Raw genomic sequence first — 15938 nt, 5'->3', positions numbered from 1 at the left:
AATAATTAATATATAGCAAAACATCTTGCAAAACGTTTTATAAAAATACGAAATCGTGACTTTGAATCGGAGCTATACCTTATTTATATTTATATAATATATAAACAAAGTAACTGTAACTGTAATATAGATTGGAAGTAGAGGTATCCTAACGTGTATTACAACATATTCAAATATAGATTCCATTCTAAACTCCTATATCCAACATTTCTCTTGAATCTTGAATAATTCAAGGAATATTTTATCGGAAATTAATATAAAATGATTTATCACCTGGCTTAGATGCACTTAATCAATCTAATCTTAATCAAAGTACTGTAGGTTTGAAATTTGATGTGTGTTTCTTTATTCCTTTACTGGAACAGGGGATGCTAAGCTAATGTTGCTAGCAACCACCAGACCCAAAATGTAGACAAATTAAATCTCAGTAAATAGACACACAAATTTTAAATCTTCATTTATTAAATATTTATATAGAAATAATTATATAGTTTAATTGTTCCTAACGTATATCAAAAGATTAATAGGTTTAAGAAGTTTTATAGATTAAAGTAATTCACAGCATAGTATTTACTGCAATAACTACATTAAATACAATGAAGACCTGGAAGCATTTTAAACTTGTAAAATGGTTAAGAGACATTTTTATATGTTTATTTATAGAGATGAGATTAGCGACACCCTAAGTTCTAACCTGTTCTAAATTAAAAAACAAACTTCGAATATTAAACCTGACAACTTCTCTTTATCTATTGAAACTAAACAGGAACTACTGCGTCTTTAAAACAGATATATGCAATATGCTCTGTTCTGATTGGCTGTCCAATTGAAAGCCCAGGTTCAGCTTAATGGAACATTTATAAATATACTGCTTTTTATAACATCTGATAAAAATAAACATAGAAATTAGCTTGGCTTAGGTTTTATATATGTACTGCAGAGGTAAAGGTAGGCATTTCAATTCCTCATCCTTCCATTTTTGCACTACAGCTATAGGGGACTATAAACAGTGCTAAACAACAGCAGGAATAAATAAAGCTACAAATCTATAAGCTGAGAAACAGCAGCAGAGATGGTGCAGTGAGTCCCCCGTTCCGTCAGCCTGCAGAGGGGTGAATATAGGCAGGAATCCAGTAGCGCCCGCCTGCCTGCCTGCCTGCCTGCCGTTGCCTGAGGGCCAGAGATTTGAAGGCGGAAAGCCTTTAATACCAATTAAATGTTGCCTCTTAAAGCGCTGATGCTTCCATTTAGCACCAAACCGAGAGCGCTCTAGTCGCCTCGTGCCTCAGCCCCGCCAGCTCAGACTCCTAGGTTGTGCTGCTTTTCTAAGTCTCTCCCTCAATCCCTCTCTCTCTGTCTCTCTCTCTCTCTTTCTCTCTTTCTCTCCCTGAGAAAATCCCCCAGTCCTTCCTGTTTACAACCAGCATGCTGCTCCAGAACCCATTGCTCTGACTGCTATCAACCAATCTGAACCCTCAGAATCCAGGGCCGATTCTTGCCATATTACACTTAATATTTAATTACACTTATCCACAAAATGACAAAATTAGTATATTTACAGTCAGTACCAATGATTCCATCAGCACAACTAACAGAGATTTTATCGCTGTCATGGAAAGAACTTAGATATCCAAAATGGCAGATTCTGAACAATGAAAGTTGAAGAAAATTGTATTTAGAATCATTTCAAAGCATTAACATTGGTCCAATCATCATGACATTTTAAGATACAGTGTAAAACAACTGTGCCAGGTTAAAGCAGCAGTGCGTATTATTTTGTTTTTAAAAAGTAGAAGCATTTCTGAGTGGAGAAGGGACAAAATATTGTGTTTAATGGTACCAGTGTTCTGGAAAGGCCATTCCTGATCGGCCTAGTATATTCATTCTAAAAACTGGGGTGTCGGGTTGCTTTTCGCAGAAGTGCTTCTGGCCACATCAAGCATCTTTACGTACTTAAGTCACACGTACAGCCTCTAAAAGAGGATCCGGCTCAGTTTTACTGAACGCGAGCACCTGGTGCAGCAATGGAGACTTCAGAAGAGGAAACTCAGAGCTCAGTAGCTCATTCACCCATAGTGAAAAACAAAGAAATGAAGGAGTGAAGTTTCTGACATAGCTCTCTCTCTCTGTCTCTGACTGAACATAACCTGGAATCGGATTCATCCGCTCTAAAGGGAGACCGCACACCCACCTAGTTTAAAATAATTCTTCCCCATGCTCTGTGCTTTTACTAAATCCCCCAAATCCCAAAGCTTACAGACATCAGCTTTAAAATAATAACAAAATGTGAAAATTGTCAAAAATGGCAAAGATATAGCGGTACATTGGCATGCCAAAAGTCATGGGATAGTAGTATATAAAATCACAATCAAGTGTTAACTATGGGAATGATTTAGGCATTCCCACACCTGTATAAGTTATAAGGTGTTATCTTGTGAGTGCAGGCGAGGACTAATTAATTGTAGGTGCACAACAGGAGGTAATGATCATGACTGGTGGTGTCTGGCTAGAATTATCCATGTGAACAGACAAGCGACTTCAAGTCAAGTCAGGTCAAGTGCAGCATTCATTAGCCTCCATGGGATGTGACAAAAGTCAAGGGACATGACACTAGTTTCTGTCCCATTACTTCTGGCATGCCCCTGCACATGTAGCTCCATTCATAAAGCACCATTCATGTTTCTTCAAGTGGCACCAGACTAATGCAGACTACAGAGTGTGATCTTGTAATGTTTCAACTTTGTCATAACTAATATCATATTAATCACTGCTGAATGAACTGTGACAACACATTTTAAGACACCTGTTATAAATTCAAGCTTGATATTCTGTTCATTATTACCTTACCGAGGGAAGTGCACAAACCGTTCTGTTTTTATGCCTCTAGCTATGAGTGAAAAATAATTCATACAAAATTACAAAACATTATTTTCTTATCAAATGGGAATAGCAGTCACAATAACTCAAGCCCCCAGTTTTAACTAACAATGCAGTCCACAATTTTTTACTGAACAACTACTGAATAATACACAATTGGATACTGCTTAACACCCTTTAGGATTAATAATCATTAAGTAATAAGCCTAGAAAGAAGGGGTTGATTTAGGCTGGATGAGAGAGGGAGGGAGGAAAAAGAGAACTGGAAGAGAGAGAGGCACTCTTGTTTTATTCCTCTCTCTCCTTTTCTACCCTCTCTCCTTCCTCCGTCTCCCTCTCTCTCTCTCTCTGGCCACTGACAGGTCGGACAGGCCAGACTCCTTAATTCCCTTTCCTTATTCCCTTAATCTGTCATCTTTATCAGGCAGGGGAAGTGGCGGGCGGCGCGGCGGCCTCCGATCAATCTCCACATTACAGCTGACAGAATGGTGCTAATAACTTATTGATCCCCCTGTTTGCGGGCCCAGGCCGAGGCTGAAAGGCTGCCATTGATTGGCTGCGGGGGGGCAGAGAGCCGCGCGGCGCTTCCGCCGACCCCGAGGATACGGCTCCGCCTCCCTCTACTGCCGCTCGCCCACTTAGAGCCTCAGGGGAGAGAGAGAGAGAGAGAGAGAGAGAGGGTGGGGGTTGGAAAGAGAGAAAGAGAGAGGGGGAAAGGAGAGAAAGAGAGAGAGAAAAAGAGAGAGAGAGAAGATGGGGTTCAGAAAAGAGAGAAAGGAGAAAACAGTAAGGCAGAGAGAAATGAGTGAGTTGAGAAGAAAAGAAAGCGAGAGAGAGCAACACAGAGAGAAAGACAGAAAGAGGGTCACAAGGCGAGAGGAAATAACAGAAAGATAGAAAGCGTAAAAGAGGGAAAGACAGATGGTCAGAAAAAGTGGAAGAGATGGAGAAAAAGGTCAGAAAGAGAGTTAGAGGGCAAATAGAGAGATGGAAGGACAGATAAAAAGGAGTCAGAAAGAAAGTGAATGAATAAGAGAGAGAAAAGAGAGAAAGAGGGGAGATACAGATAGAAAGAGAGAGAGAGAGAGAGGAATAAAGAAATTGATCAGAAGTAGCAATAAAAAAGGAAAAAAAGGAGGAGAAAAACAGGAAAAAAAGAAAGCCAGGGAAAGGCAAATGGAGAGAGGATAAGAAAGACAAGTAGAGAGTCAGAAAGATAGAAGGAGAGAGAGAAGGAGGAGAGACAGAAGGAGAGAGAGAACATACAGAGAGGAAAAAAAACTGATTGAGATAGTGATAGTGAAAAGAGAGAATCTAAAAGATAAAAAGAGATGAGGGACAGAGTAGGAGAGAAAGATGGAGTGAGACAGAGGAGTGAGACAGAGAAAAGAAAAAGAGAAATAGTAAAGCTGCAATAAAGATGCACACACATGAAAATGGAAATATAATCAATCTAACCAATGGTGTCCGCTTCTCGAATCATGATAATGATAAGCACCTTGTTGTGGTTGACATTATTATCAATATTTCATATTAGAGCACTTTAGAGCACCACTCTCATAACTTCATAACTTCATATCTTCATATCTTACCTCACGCTTTCATAGTCGATACTGAATAACTCCAATCAGCCTATTAACTATCCTATAATCACTTTTTACACTAATATCTGAGTAGTATCCTTACACTTACAGTTTAAGGTGTAGAGGTGAGAGATAGTGAGGAAGACAGGATGTGAGGAAGGATGAGACGTAGAGTCTTGCTAGCTGTAGAGGTTGAATCATGGGAAAACACACATTCGCCGCTAATGATTCATTTTCTACTCAGATAACTCTCCAGCCTGCACACGTCCTCGTCTACAGCCGACTGCAGGCTTCTCCATATACACCTCCTGCAGCGGGGACAGGCCCAGATACAGGCAGCAGCAGCAGCAGCAGCAGCACATACAAACTCACTTACTCTACTCTATCTCTATCTCTACACACACACACACACACACACACACACACACCCTTGCACAAATTCCATCAGGATTCTCCCGTGGGGAGGGAAGGGGAAAAAAAAGCTAAAACACCTTATATGCCTATTACGAGTCTCTGGGCCGACCGCAAAAGCCACGGTTTCGGAGTCGAACACGAGGAGCCAGACGATCCGCCGGCGCCCGTGTCCTCCTCCCTTCCTCCCCTCCTCCCTCTCCACTATCCCTCCTTCACTCCCCCTCCTCTTGCCCCGGGGCCAGAGTGGCCGGCCGGCCAGCCGGGCAGACAGAGAGTGCAGGAGAGAGAGAGAGAGAGAAGCAGAGAGAGCGAGAGAGAGAGAGAGAGAAGCAGAAAGAGCGAGAGAGAGAGAGAAACAGAGAAACAGAGAGAGAGAGAGAGGCTGACTGGCTCTGACGCCTGGCTGGGCCGGCTCTTCTGTCTGTCCCTCAGATTTAATTAACGGCCCTCTCTGGCGGCCCGGTGGCCCGCCCCCCCTCTCTCCCTCTCCCTCCGCCCCGTCCCGAGTGGCTCGGCTGTCTGCTCTCCCCCGATACCGCGCACCACTCCTCTCTACTCCACTCCTTCATTTCTCCTCCACTTTTCCAACTCGTCTCTTCTTTTTTCCCCTCCCTCACTCCCTCACTCCCTCGCTCGCTCCCTCCCTTTCCCTTGCTGTCTCCCTGGCTCCGTAACCACATACCCACGGCAGAAAGTCAGACTTGAAAGGAAGTGAGAGAGACTGTGTGACGGAAACCGAGAAAAAAAAAAGAAAAAAGAAAAAGGCAGCGGAGTCTCGCAGTTTAACATGGAAAAATGAACGACGGGGTCTGCTTTGATCTGCTCTATTAGTAGCACATTCTCCAACCTTTTGCTTCAACGTGGCAATGCTGTTTTAAAAACACCGTTCAAAAAATGACAAAAAAATGCCCTGATGCGCGGCGACGCATCAACCTGGTGGCTGGTGATACAATCATATTGTTTAGGGTTGCCAGGAGTTCAGAATTTAGATTTTGATACTGATATCATATCATACCCCTTTTTTATACCCACTTTAATTTCCCCCTACAACTGTGAGCTTTTAAGAACTTTACGCATTCACTCATTCACTTTACCTTAAGCCACTTAAGCTATTATACACTATATTTGCACTAATGTTTATACAGGTTCTGTTTATACTTGTACTGTAATGTCATTCCCTCTTAATCAACCCCCCCATCACTTTTGCACTATTGTCTTGTGTCTCTTGTCTTATGTATGTCTATCTGTGTTCCTGTTGTATCGTACATATAGTGCCTCCCATTGTTTTATATTTAAATGATTTATAATATTTATAATTGTCTGTACTTGCTGTAATTTTTGAGAGGAGAGTAACCTCATTTCAGTTCTCTGTATGTCCTGTACATATGCAGTATTGACAATAAAACTATTTCACTTGACTTGATATTATATCATATTATTACAATATACTACAGTATAGTCCTAGACGATATTATACAATCACTGTTTCGATTGATTGCTTTCCTGGACACTAATAAGACCTAGTCTTGGTCTTAATTGCAGTGGCAGGGGTGAATCGTTGCTAAAAAGTTAATAAAACTAAATTTGTGTGTGGTATATCTTAATCTATTCTCATGTATTAAAAGCTAAAGCTAGTAGTAGTACTAAAGTTATGATATACTGTATTGCTAAACTCTAAATTTGCTAAAAATCTAAAACTAAATCTAAACAATGATGATTAATTATACCACAGTTGGTCCCAGACCTCATTGTACCGTTATTGACTGAGAGCCACTCTAGAGTGCCATTACTGCATGATAATGGCACTCTGACTAAAGCTTTTCAAGCCTTACTTTTTCACATTCACATAACCTAGCAACAACAACAATAGCACTTACAGCAACATTATTACTGTACAAGTAAAATGCAGCCTAATATAATTATATGTGACTACAATTCTTAATGCAGCCGATATTCATTCGTTTATTTTAAAACTATTACAAAACGAAGGCTAAATATTGGAGATTTGGATTGGAGAGCTGTTACTCTCATGGAATCCCAAACCAAACTAAGTTGCTTGGTAGGCAGGTAGCTTTCTAAGTAGTGTACATTGTCTGGTTTAAGACATGGGAGAAACAGACCATTCTACTGTAATATAGAGCGGACGAATATAAAAACAGTATATACAGAATATAAAGCTCAGTCTCACACAAATGTAAGTTCTTATCCTGCCACCTGTACTGCCCTTTAAATCCCTCTCGCCTAATGCCCCTCTGTGCCCTTGTCTGACCTCCGACCCGGCCTTCAGACCAAAGCTCTCTAATTTCACTGGCAGACAGAATTAGACCAACGAGTGATCGGATTGGACTTGTTTACAGACACGGAGCGAGCCGCTTAAAGAGCCTCTTAAATCGCCCTTTAATGCTCAAACTGACAGATTTCGGTCTTCAGCCCCAGCAAGGGCAGCTCATCCCATTGTGTCCTCCGCAATTAAGATACCCGTTAATTGAGATTTCTCAATTAAGCTTATGGGAGATTACACTAGTCTTCAGGAAAATCCATCCCGTCCAGTCCAAACACTCCAAAAGACCAAAAGATGATTCTATCTACCCTCTGAAACTTTGGGGCAATTAGCTACAGAGAGGGGAGATGCATGGGCATGACCTGTGGACTACCATCATGTGGGGCTTTTTGAGTATAATAGGATTTATATATAAGTGTTATTGATGCACATCCATATGGTTATCAATACAGAAACTAACAGAATTTTAGTCTACTGAGAACACCCCTCAATATGTTGTGATTCACTCTGTTTCTTATACTTTGTTCATTGTTTCTGCTTCCAACACTACCTGTTCCTGCAATTAACTTCAATAGCTGATTGATTAGTTGCTGCTTAATATGTATATTCTTTGGCAAGTGCCTTTATAACTATGTAATGAATCAATTAATGAAGTTCAACTCATATAGCGCCTTTCTAGAAATCCAAGGATGCTTCACAGTTTACACGTTTTACACACAACCATTTATACTCAGCACTCATCCACACACCAGTGAGAAGTGTCAGCCAATAGCGTACAGCGTACTCTCAACCAGAAACAACCATCCACCTGGAGGAGGACTGCATCGGGCACTACAGCATTTACCCAGGATGGAGCGCCAATCCATATCTGGGCACAGTCATACATACATTTACACACACACAAACTTACATATATACCACATACTTTTACACATACACACCAGATCAATTTAGAGTATCAATTTTTCTGGGCAATTTAGAGTATCCAATTCATCTGATCAGTGTTATAATCAGTTTTATTCTCTTTATTTGACAGTAGCCCTGTCACGCTAAGAATATTTTGTGGACGATATATTGTCCCACAAATTATTGCGATACACAATATTCTTGTCATTTTAAGACTATTAAACGCCACTGACATAATGATAACAGGATAACATAAAAAAGCGATTATACACTTTTTAAAGACAACAATTTTGAATTAATCATTTATTATAATTAGTTTGGGAATGATATACTTATTTCCTCACCTACTGCACTCCACACACTGTTTTTATGGAGACACAGGTTTTGAAGCATGACTGGCTAAACTACTGTTCACTGTTATATATGTGACCAAACATACAAATAAACACAATAGACACAATATCACGATTATCAAATATTATTGAGGTCATAATCAGTTATTTTGTACGATAAATCGATAGTGCAATTATTTTGACAGGCCTAATTGACAGTTGTTTCAATGTTTAATTAATTGCTTTATTAATGTATATTGTCAGGCCACTGTTTGACATATTTTGATTCTGTTTGACACTGTGTCAAAATATAAAAGAATGGACCAAAAGAAATACTCAAAATTTCCACAAAAAGTTAAATAGGCTATTTTCCTTCCTCTGTTTTTTTTTCTGTTTAAAAGAGGAAAAACAGTAAAATATACTAAATTTAGACTTTAAAAACATCTATTTTATTCAAACTTCAGCAGGAAAACAAAGAGTGGATGTTTGGGAGGAGGAACACACCTGAAGCCCCTCCTCAAACCAGATACCAGTTTACAAAAAGCAAGCATTGGAAAAAACACTATTACAATTATAGTCTTCTCAAATAATTATTAAACGCTGATGACATGGTCCAAATCTATATTAATAGTTTGCTTAAGTTAAAATGACGAGAATTTATTAGTACTTACATGTATGTAAAAAAGGGAAAACAAAATTACATACATTTTAAAGGAGGTATGTTTTATCATTATAACAATATGTTTTTCATAGTAATTTTTCACAGTAAGGAAACAAGAAAGCAAGCACAGCTTATTTTTGATTAGTTTAAAAGTCACCAACATCTCAGATCTCAGTCTAATTAAACATTAAGACTAATGCATAATAAAGTATACTGTATTGCCTTGCCCTACTGTGGATCTGGATTAACAGTAAATAAAGCTATTTAGCGCGCTTTATAGTTTAAGAGCGGGTTTCTATAGGAGTGTGCTAAAGGAAAGGAGGAGAGAGCATTAAAGGAATGGACTAAAGACGGACACAATGGGTTGAGTTGAGTAATGAGCTTATAGAGTGCAATCAAGCAAATTACACCAAATTAACGTCCTAACACTAAGGAGGTTTAATCACCACGAGAGCAAGAAAAAAAAAAAAAAAGGTTGAGACCAACAGAAGGGGGAGGAGCACCAGCAGCAAGCTAAGAATTATAAGGTGGCTATGGAGTCTGAAGCTCGGTTATCCTACCTGAGTGTGCGGAGGCGAGGGTGATGTCAGAGCAGGGCTGGCCCTCAGGCATGCCGTGCTGTCGGGTGTGGTGCAGGTTTGAGATGATCGTTGAGAGGTCACTGTCACGACTACTGAGAAAGAGAATAAGAAAGAGAGAGAAAGAAAGAGAGAGAAGGTGAGTGCCTACAGGGAATTGTAATCTCATGCACAACAAGCATAACAAAGCAAACATCACCTCACTAACACCCTATGCACACACAGCTCTTAAAGAAAGTAAGTCTAAAAAAACACCTTAATGCAGCAATCTCAATGATTTTTTTCTTTAAAATCAATAGTACAAAAACAGAATTCCTACTTTGGAAGGCAGCCAAATAATTATTAATTAATGGTTTCAGGGTCTTGGCACTTGGAACCATCCCTGTATTGTCTAATATCTCCATTCTAAAAACAGAGTGGTCTGGTAGGTTTGTTGCATGAAGCATTTCAGAAATGAATAAAAACATTTACATCAATCTACATTTAAATGTACTATACCAAATGTTACATGCAATTACCCATCCTCACCAGAGAGGTCTCTAAATCCCCAAAACGCCAAACAGACGCACTGTCACTTTAAACTCCCATAACTTTATGTAAAACTGCAAAATGTAAAATGAATGAATTAATCAGCTTATGAAGTCAATAAAATATTTAAACACACAAATAACATTTGATCAAGAGAGAGAATCTCAGAGAAGAAAAACACTTCACAAGAATCACACAATGTACCGTACCATGTGCAAAAATGAAATACATAAAGACAATATTACAACAAGCCCACGGCCAATCCCTTCGCAAACAGAACAAACAGTATACATACACACCACAGACCAGACGCCTCAAGACCTCTTCAAGCCCTCCTGCCTGTCCTGCAGGGTGCCGAGGTTCTTCCTAACAGGCTTCTGCTTCTAGCTGCTTCTCCTCCCGCAGAAACCTTCCGCATTTCGCCCTCTCCCCGCCACCGTGCCCATTGGATTTAAAGCGTGTAATAGGCAATGACAGATTCCTGCATCAAGCAATTTTGAGTCTCATCCTGTCTCATCTTCAACCTTAAGATGTTCTAATCAACACATTCAGGACTCCTAAGCAGGTTAGGAGCTTAAATGAAGTGATTACGGTTTTTAGCATCACCCCGCTGAAATCAATTGGAAGACCCAGACGGTGAGCCGGGGATAAACCATCGGCGGTGGCTGTCATTGCACAAAGGCGAACTGATAAGGGGCATGCCGAAGCGCTAGAAACATCTGCTGAACATGGCTTTGGGAATTATAGGCGAGGCCACCGTCAGACCTCCCGACTGCGGCCAACTCTAGCGCCTGGCACGCTCACAAATCTGTGGTTTAGATGGAAAATTGGCGCCGTGAATTTAACCAACAGCAACTCATCACTAGAGCTCGGTTTATCACTCTTTATCACACATTTGGCTTCCTTAAAAACTTTGCAAAGAATAGTTTTAGAGTTGTCCCACAACTGACCCTGGATCAGATGCACTGCCTTCGCCTCATTCTGTCACCCATGGCACATCTCTACCCAGTGCATTCTTCAAGGCCAAAGCGTACGGGGTGTACAGATTAGTACCGGACACGTCCATCCTTCCATTCATCTGCCCTCCCCCTCCCCCCACTTATCCCCATCATTAACCCAGGGCATCATTAGCCGTGCCTGGGCCACTGATGGACCTGTGGATGGCGGCTCTGTGTGTGTGTGTGTGTGTGTGTGTGTGTGTGTGTATGTGTGTGTTGGTGGGAAGAAGTATGTCATGAACGCATTTCAAAACAAGCTGATTAAAGCCCTGATCTCCTTATGCAGCATAACGATGTGGAATACCCGATTAGAATTCAGCAGGCATCAGATGCGTACCCCTCTTGGCGGCTGCCAGGCTTGCGGCCCACGCTCGCTATGAGGGAGGTCTGGGCGGCGTTTTTCTAAGGGCCTGTCGCCGGCTACGGCAGCCCGTCTCGCCCGCCACCATTTTGCCGTGGCAGGCCAGTGGCCCCGCTGTTTGTGGCAGCTGAAATGCTGGTTTTACAGCGCTCAGATTACAGGCTGCGCCTCCGTAATGTCAGCCTGTCACACTTTCAGCGCCGCTGCAGACAGTACGGCACAGGCACAGGAATTTCTGCTCCCTCACCAAGCCGGCCTGACAATTCGTCTTTCAGTTAATGCTCACAGCCCTGGCATGAGGGTCCTATTGGTCATTCCTGCCACATTCAGTGAGGCTTTGAAATCCCCATTGGCATGATACAAAACACCTGTAACACCTGTAATGGTGAATATTTAGTGATGATGACTTCTGATACTTCTGATACTTCTGATAAAAAGCGCTAAAACTGGTTGATTGTACCAGTATTGTATCAGTATTTGTATACTGGGAAATCTGGGTATAAGAAGTTTCAAACTTCACTTTAATTATTTTCACTTAAATTATTTTTTTTTTACCTTTTTGGACTATTTATAGATTAATTTGCACATATTTCTAATCTGTTTTTTTATTAGATTTTAAAGACTTTTTAAAGATTAATTGGAGTATATTTGTAACCACCATTGTTTGAGCTGTTTTAGACTATTATTTTAGATTTTAAACATTTAGACTCATTTTAGACTATTTTTTAAGTGATAGAAGTTTTTGTTTAGATTGTCTTACTATGGTGATAAATCATGTCACATTACAACCATTTCTTTTGTTTACCAATTTTTACAGTGAAGAAATGCAGTAAAGATTCTAAAGCTATATAAAAAGCATTTTTTATTACAGTAGTTCAGCATCACTATGCACATTTTTGAAAATATAGGTGCGTTTATTGGTAATTTAAATCATGAATTTGAAGAACCAATTCTCCAAACTTCCCTAAAGAGCCATGTTTGTAATAGAGATTACTTCTAATAGTTCAGTAATATATCTAAGAGTACTATTTTTCAGCACAGTGTGCCTCTGTTTAAACTGTAACTTTACACAAATGTAGTTCAAAAGGTTACAAATTTAATCACTATTAAAACAATAATTCCAATTAATAGATTTATAGTTATGATCCCGCAAGGGTTGTTTCCACATCTAGAAACTTCATGGTGAAAGTGCAAGGTTTTGAGAGCCTGGCAAGCTCCCAGGTCATTATTATGATGGCTGAGGCAAGAATTGCCTATAAAGGAAAAACAAATCCAATCCTTCAATATATCTCCTGACTACTGCATTGATTTCAACCCAATATGCTGACTGGAAAAACCTCATTAGAAAACAGAAACAAGAGACCATTTAAAACGAATGAGAACATCAATGAGCTACTTTTGCATCAGCAACTTGAAATTCTAGATTCGCCATGTAAAAAGTACTTCGCTGTTTTCACCTTTTATTACCAGAGTTAACTGTGAGCGAAACTATGACATTCTGCCTCGTAAAAAATGACTGGCGTGTGCTCTTAACCTTTACATTAAAGGGCTTCCACGGCTCTAGCCACATAAGTCTCCTCGGCCCCCGTATCCCCTCGGCCTTCAGCGGTGCGTTAATCCGCCCCGAAGATCCGTGCTGTAGCCCTCGCCCTGGCAGTTCAGGCAGGTTATTATCCTCGGGCAGAGGCTCTGCTGTAAGCCCACTGAGCAAGGACATTGTTAGCGAGGTAATTAGCACACTTTTTCCTGGGCTGTCCCAATGAGGGCCGCTAATGAGGCCTCCCCCGACTGCCGGCCAAGGTCATAATCTACGTCAGGGCTCAAGCTAACACCCGGCCGCCTGAGTCAGCTATCCCGAGCAGAGGTGCACAGGTTGAACCTGACAGCTCCGCTAAGGACATCAGTGGCTGCTTATCGCGCAGAGGAGACTATCAGCATAATCTCGCTTTAAACCACTCGATACTTCTCATCCCTCTCACCAACACAATGACCCAGATATGTGGGCCACATGCCCACACCAATCCAGTGCTGACACTCCTTTACCACCTGCGTGTGCGTCTGAGAGACCTGCACAGCCAACAAGTGGTTCAACCCTAAACTCGGTGAACCTGTTGACAGTCAATACATTCCAAACTTGCTTCGTAAACACAAAGGAAATACAGATTTCCAGTCTTCCCAAATAAGTATGTGTTGTTCCATATTGACCCCTTGTGTTTTCCATGCTTTATTATCCTTATGTTGGCTCCTAAAAGGCTTGGCTTCATTACTGTCTGATGGGATATGTTACGGCATGGGATCTCAAGGACTCTACAAGCCATTAGACTAGCCATATTTCTAGATCTATGTAAATCCAACTCATGTGATTGTTATAAACTGTAAGCTGTTTAAAAAGGGAAAATCTGACATACAGTGCTCTGATTATGCTAACTCGAACTCAGCAATCCAAAGGCAGTTCAATGGAAAAGCCCAGGAATAACCTCCCAGAAAGTGGGTGCGGTATAAAGCAATGGGCGGCACTTCCTCCAGAACCAGTGCCTGCCAAATTGGTGATGCAACACACCCAGTAGTGCTGCTCGGCGCTCACCGCCCTCCTGCATCCAGTATCAGGGACAATGTTCAACGTGGTGACAAACGAATGTGCCCGTTTTAGTCGGGATTCTTGGAATATCTGCCGGGTAGAGAGGCGACATATTTGCGGGCTCCTGTAGGTGACCACGAAAACAACCCAAAGCTATTAGGCCTGATCGAATCACTGAAAAGGAAAACTGAAACATCGCAGAAAGCAGTCCATCATGTCTTTCGCTGCCAACAAGATATGGTTTCTTGCATTAACAGTGCTGTTACCAGAAGCAGACATATTTCCTCCCCACAGCACTTGTGTGTGTGCAGCTGCAAGCAGCAGACCCAGCTGTGCCTCACGTGTGACGGAGGGTGGAGTGTGCTCCTTTGAGGCTGGATGGGAGGGAAACCTGCAGCCCACCTGTGCAGAGCTTCGTCTGGCTCAGCCTGGCCCTGGAGATTCAAATACTGCTGGCAAGACTTAGGCCTTCAGGCCGTCTGGAACTGCAGCCAAGAGGCTTGCGGAGGAGCAAGCGCCGGAACTGGTGCTGGAGGGGGGTGGGGAGGTTTAAAGGAGTAGATTGTTTAGTCAAAACAGATATAGACTATAACAAATAGTATATGATCAGTTAGATTAATTGTTGTCGATTGTTCAACTCGTCTCTAATTCAATGTTAGCATGTTAGCCTAGCATTAGCATGTCTGACCAATGTACAGTATTTCCTTAAGAAAGATTCAACAAGGACACAGATAAAGATGTCTCAAGACAGGGGTATCAGGGGTGTGCTGGCGCCACCGTCGGTGGAGGACATACTGGCCTTTTGGCTGACGCTGTCACCTAGTCTGACAGTTTTTGAGAACATCTCCGACAATCCCACGTATGCGCATGCGTATAAACACAAGCATATGCACCCTGCAGGAGGTAGGAGCGGTGTGGAGAGGCTGCCGCCTGCTTACAGACAGGAGCGAAACACTCCACGTACAATAAATATAAAGAGAGTCACATGACGTGACACAATAATGTACAATAGGTATGTCATAATGTTTTTAATTTACAATCATACAATATATGGACATGATCTTGATATTGTCCATAGTCCATAGTTTCCTTACATATTCCATGTTTGTTCACAATTTAATAAACGTTCATATCACCAATATTTGATCCAGTTGCACAATGACCAATGCACCAATAACATCGCCTCCATACACACAGAGTGGGCAGTGACATGGGATTATTAACTAAAAGTTCTTTGTTCTTTAAATGTATGTAGTTTAACTATCATGCTATTACATTATCATTATATTATTGGCATTAAAGTGTCTTAAAAGGACAAAAATATATAGTTTATCACAATTATTTCTGGGATAAAAACAAAACATTATGTTATAACAGGCCTAATGTGTACAAAAGCTATGTATTATTATGGTTTTTTTTTTAATCTCTGGAAAAACACTAAAGCGAAGAAACTGCCATGTTTGAAACATAGCATCTACTTCCTTTTCTTTTCGTTTAAAACAAAAGAACGTGTTGTTATGCAGCTCACGTTCAGATGCAATGGCGGCAAAGTAAGGCAGGCCCACGTTAGCAAGGGGAGTAATAAATAAATACAGAAATAAATACATAAATAAAAAAGAGCATAGCTCATCCTCTTGGGCTTTCCTGTTCTTCGTGCCTTGCAAAAGCTGATGGGAGGTCGATGAGCCTGCAGCGCCGCAGGATAAAAGTAAAAGTGAAATAATGGAAAGTACGTTTCACCGTGTTGAGCGATGCTACGCGTTGCCGTGCTGGATAATGAAGGAAAATGCACAGAGAAGTAAAGTCTGGAGCGAGAGTTGGAGGCCCAACTGAGGATTTTT

General features: G+C 41.1%; 1 protein-coding gene across 3 annotated transcripts in view; it reads right to left on the bottom strand.

Annotated features, from left to right (window-relative positions):
• The window catches only part of samd11 (sterile alpha motif domain containing 11), a 94881-nt gene that overhangs the window by 45355 nt on the left and 33588 nt on the right, over positions 1-15938 (bottom strand). For 2 of the 3 annotated variants that reach the window (XM_007246278.4, XM_015605083.3), the window contains exon 4: positions 9615-9727. In XM_007246278.4, the coding sequence (XP_007246340.3) occupies positions 9615-9727 (113 nt within the window). The remainder of the gene's footprint in view (positions 1-9614; positions 9728-15938) is intronic. The other variant, XM_007246279.4, reaches the window with a different exon arrangement.

The sequence above is a fragment of the Astyanax mexicanus genome, chromosome 13 (genome assembly GCF_023375975.1).
Source record: "Astyanax mexicanus isolate ESR-SI-001 chromosome 13, AstMex3_surface, whole genome shotgun sequence".
NCBI classification, from domain to species: Eukaryota; Metazoa; Chordata; class Actinopteri; order Characiformes; family Acestrorhamphidae; genus Astyanax; species Astyanax mexicanus.
Note: the sequence above shows the minus strand (reverse complement) of the source record. Positions and strands in the feature narration are given on the sequence as shown.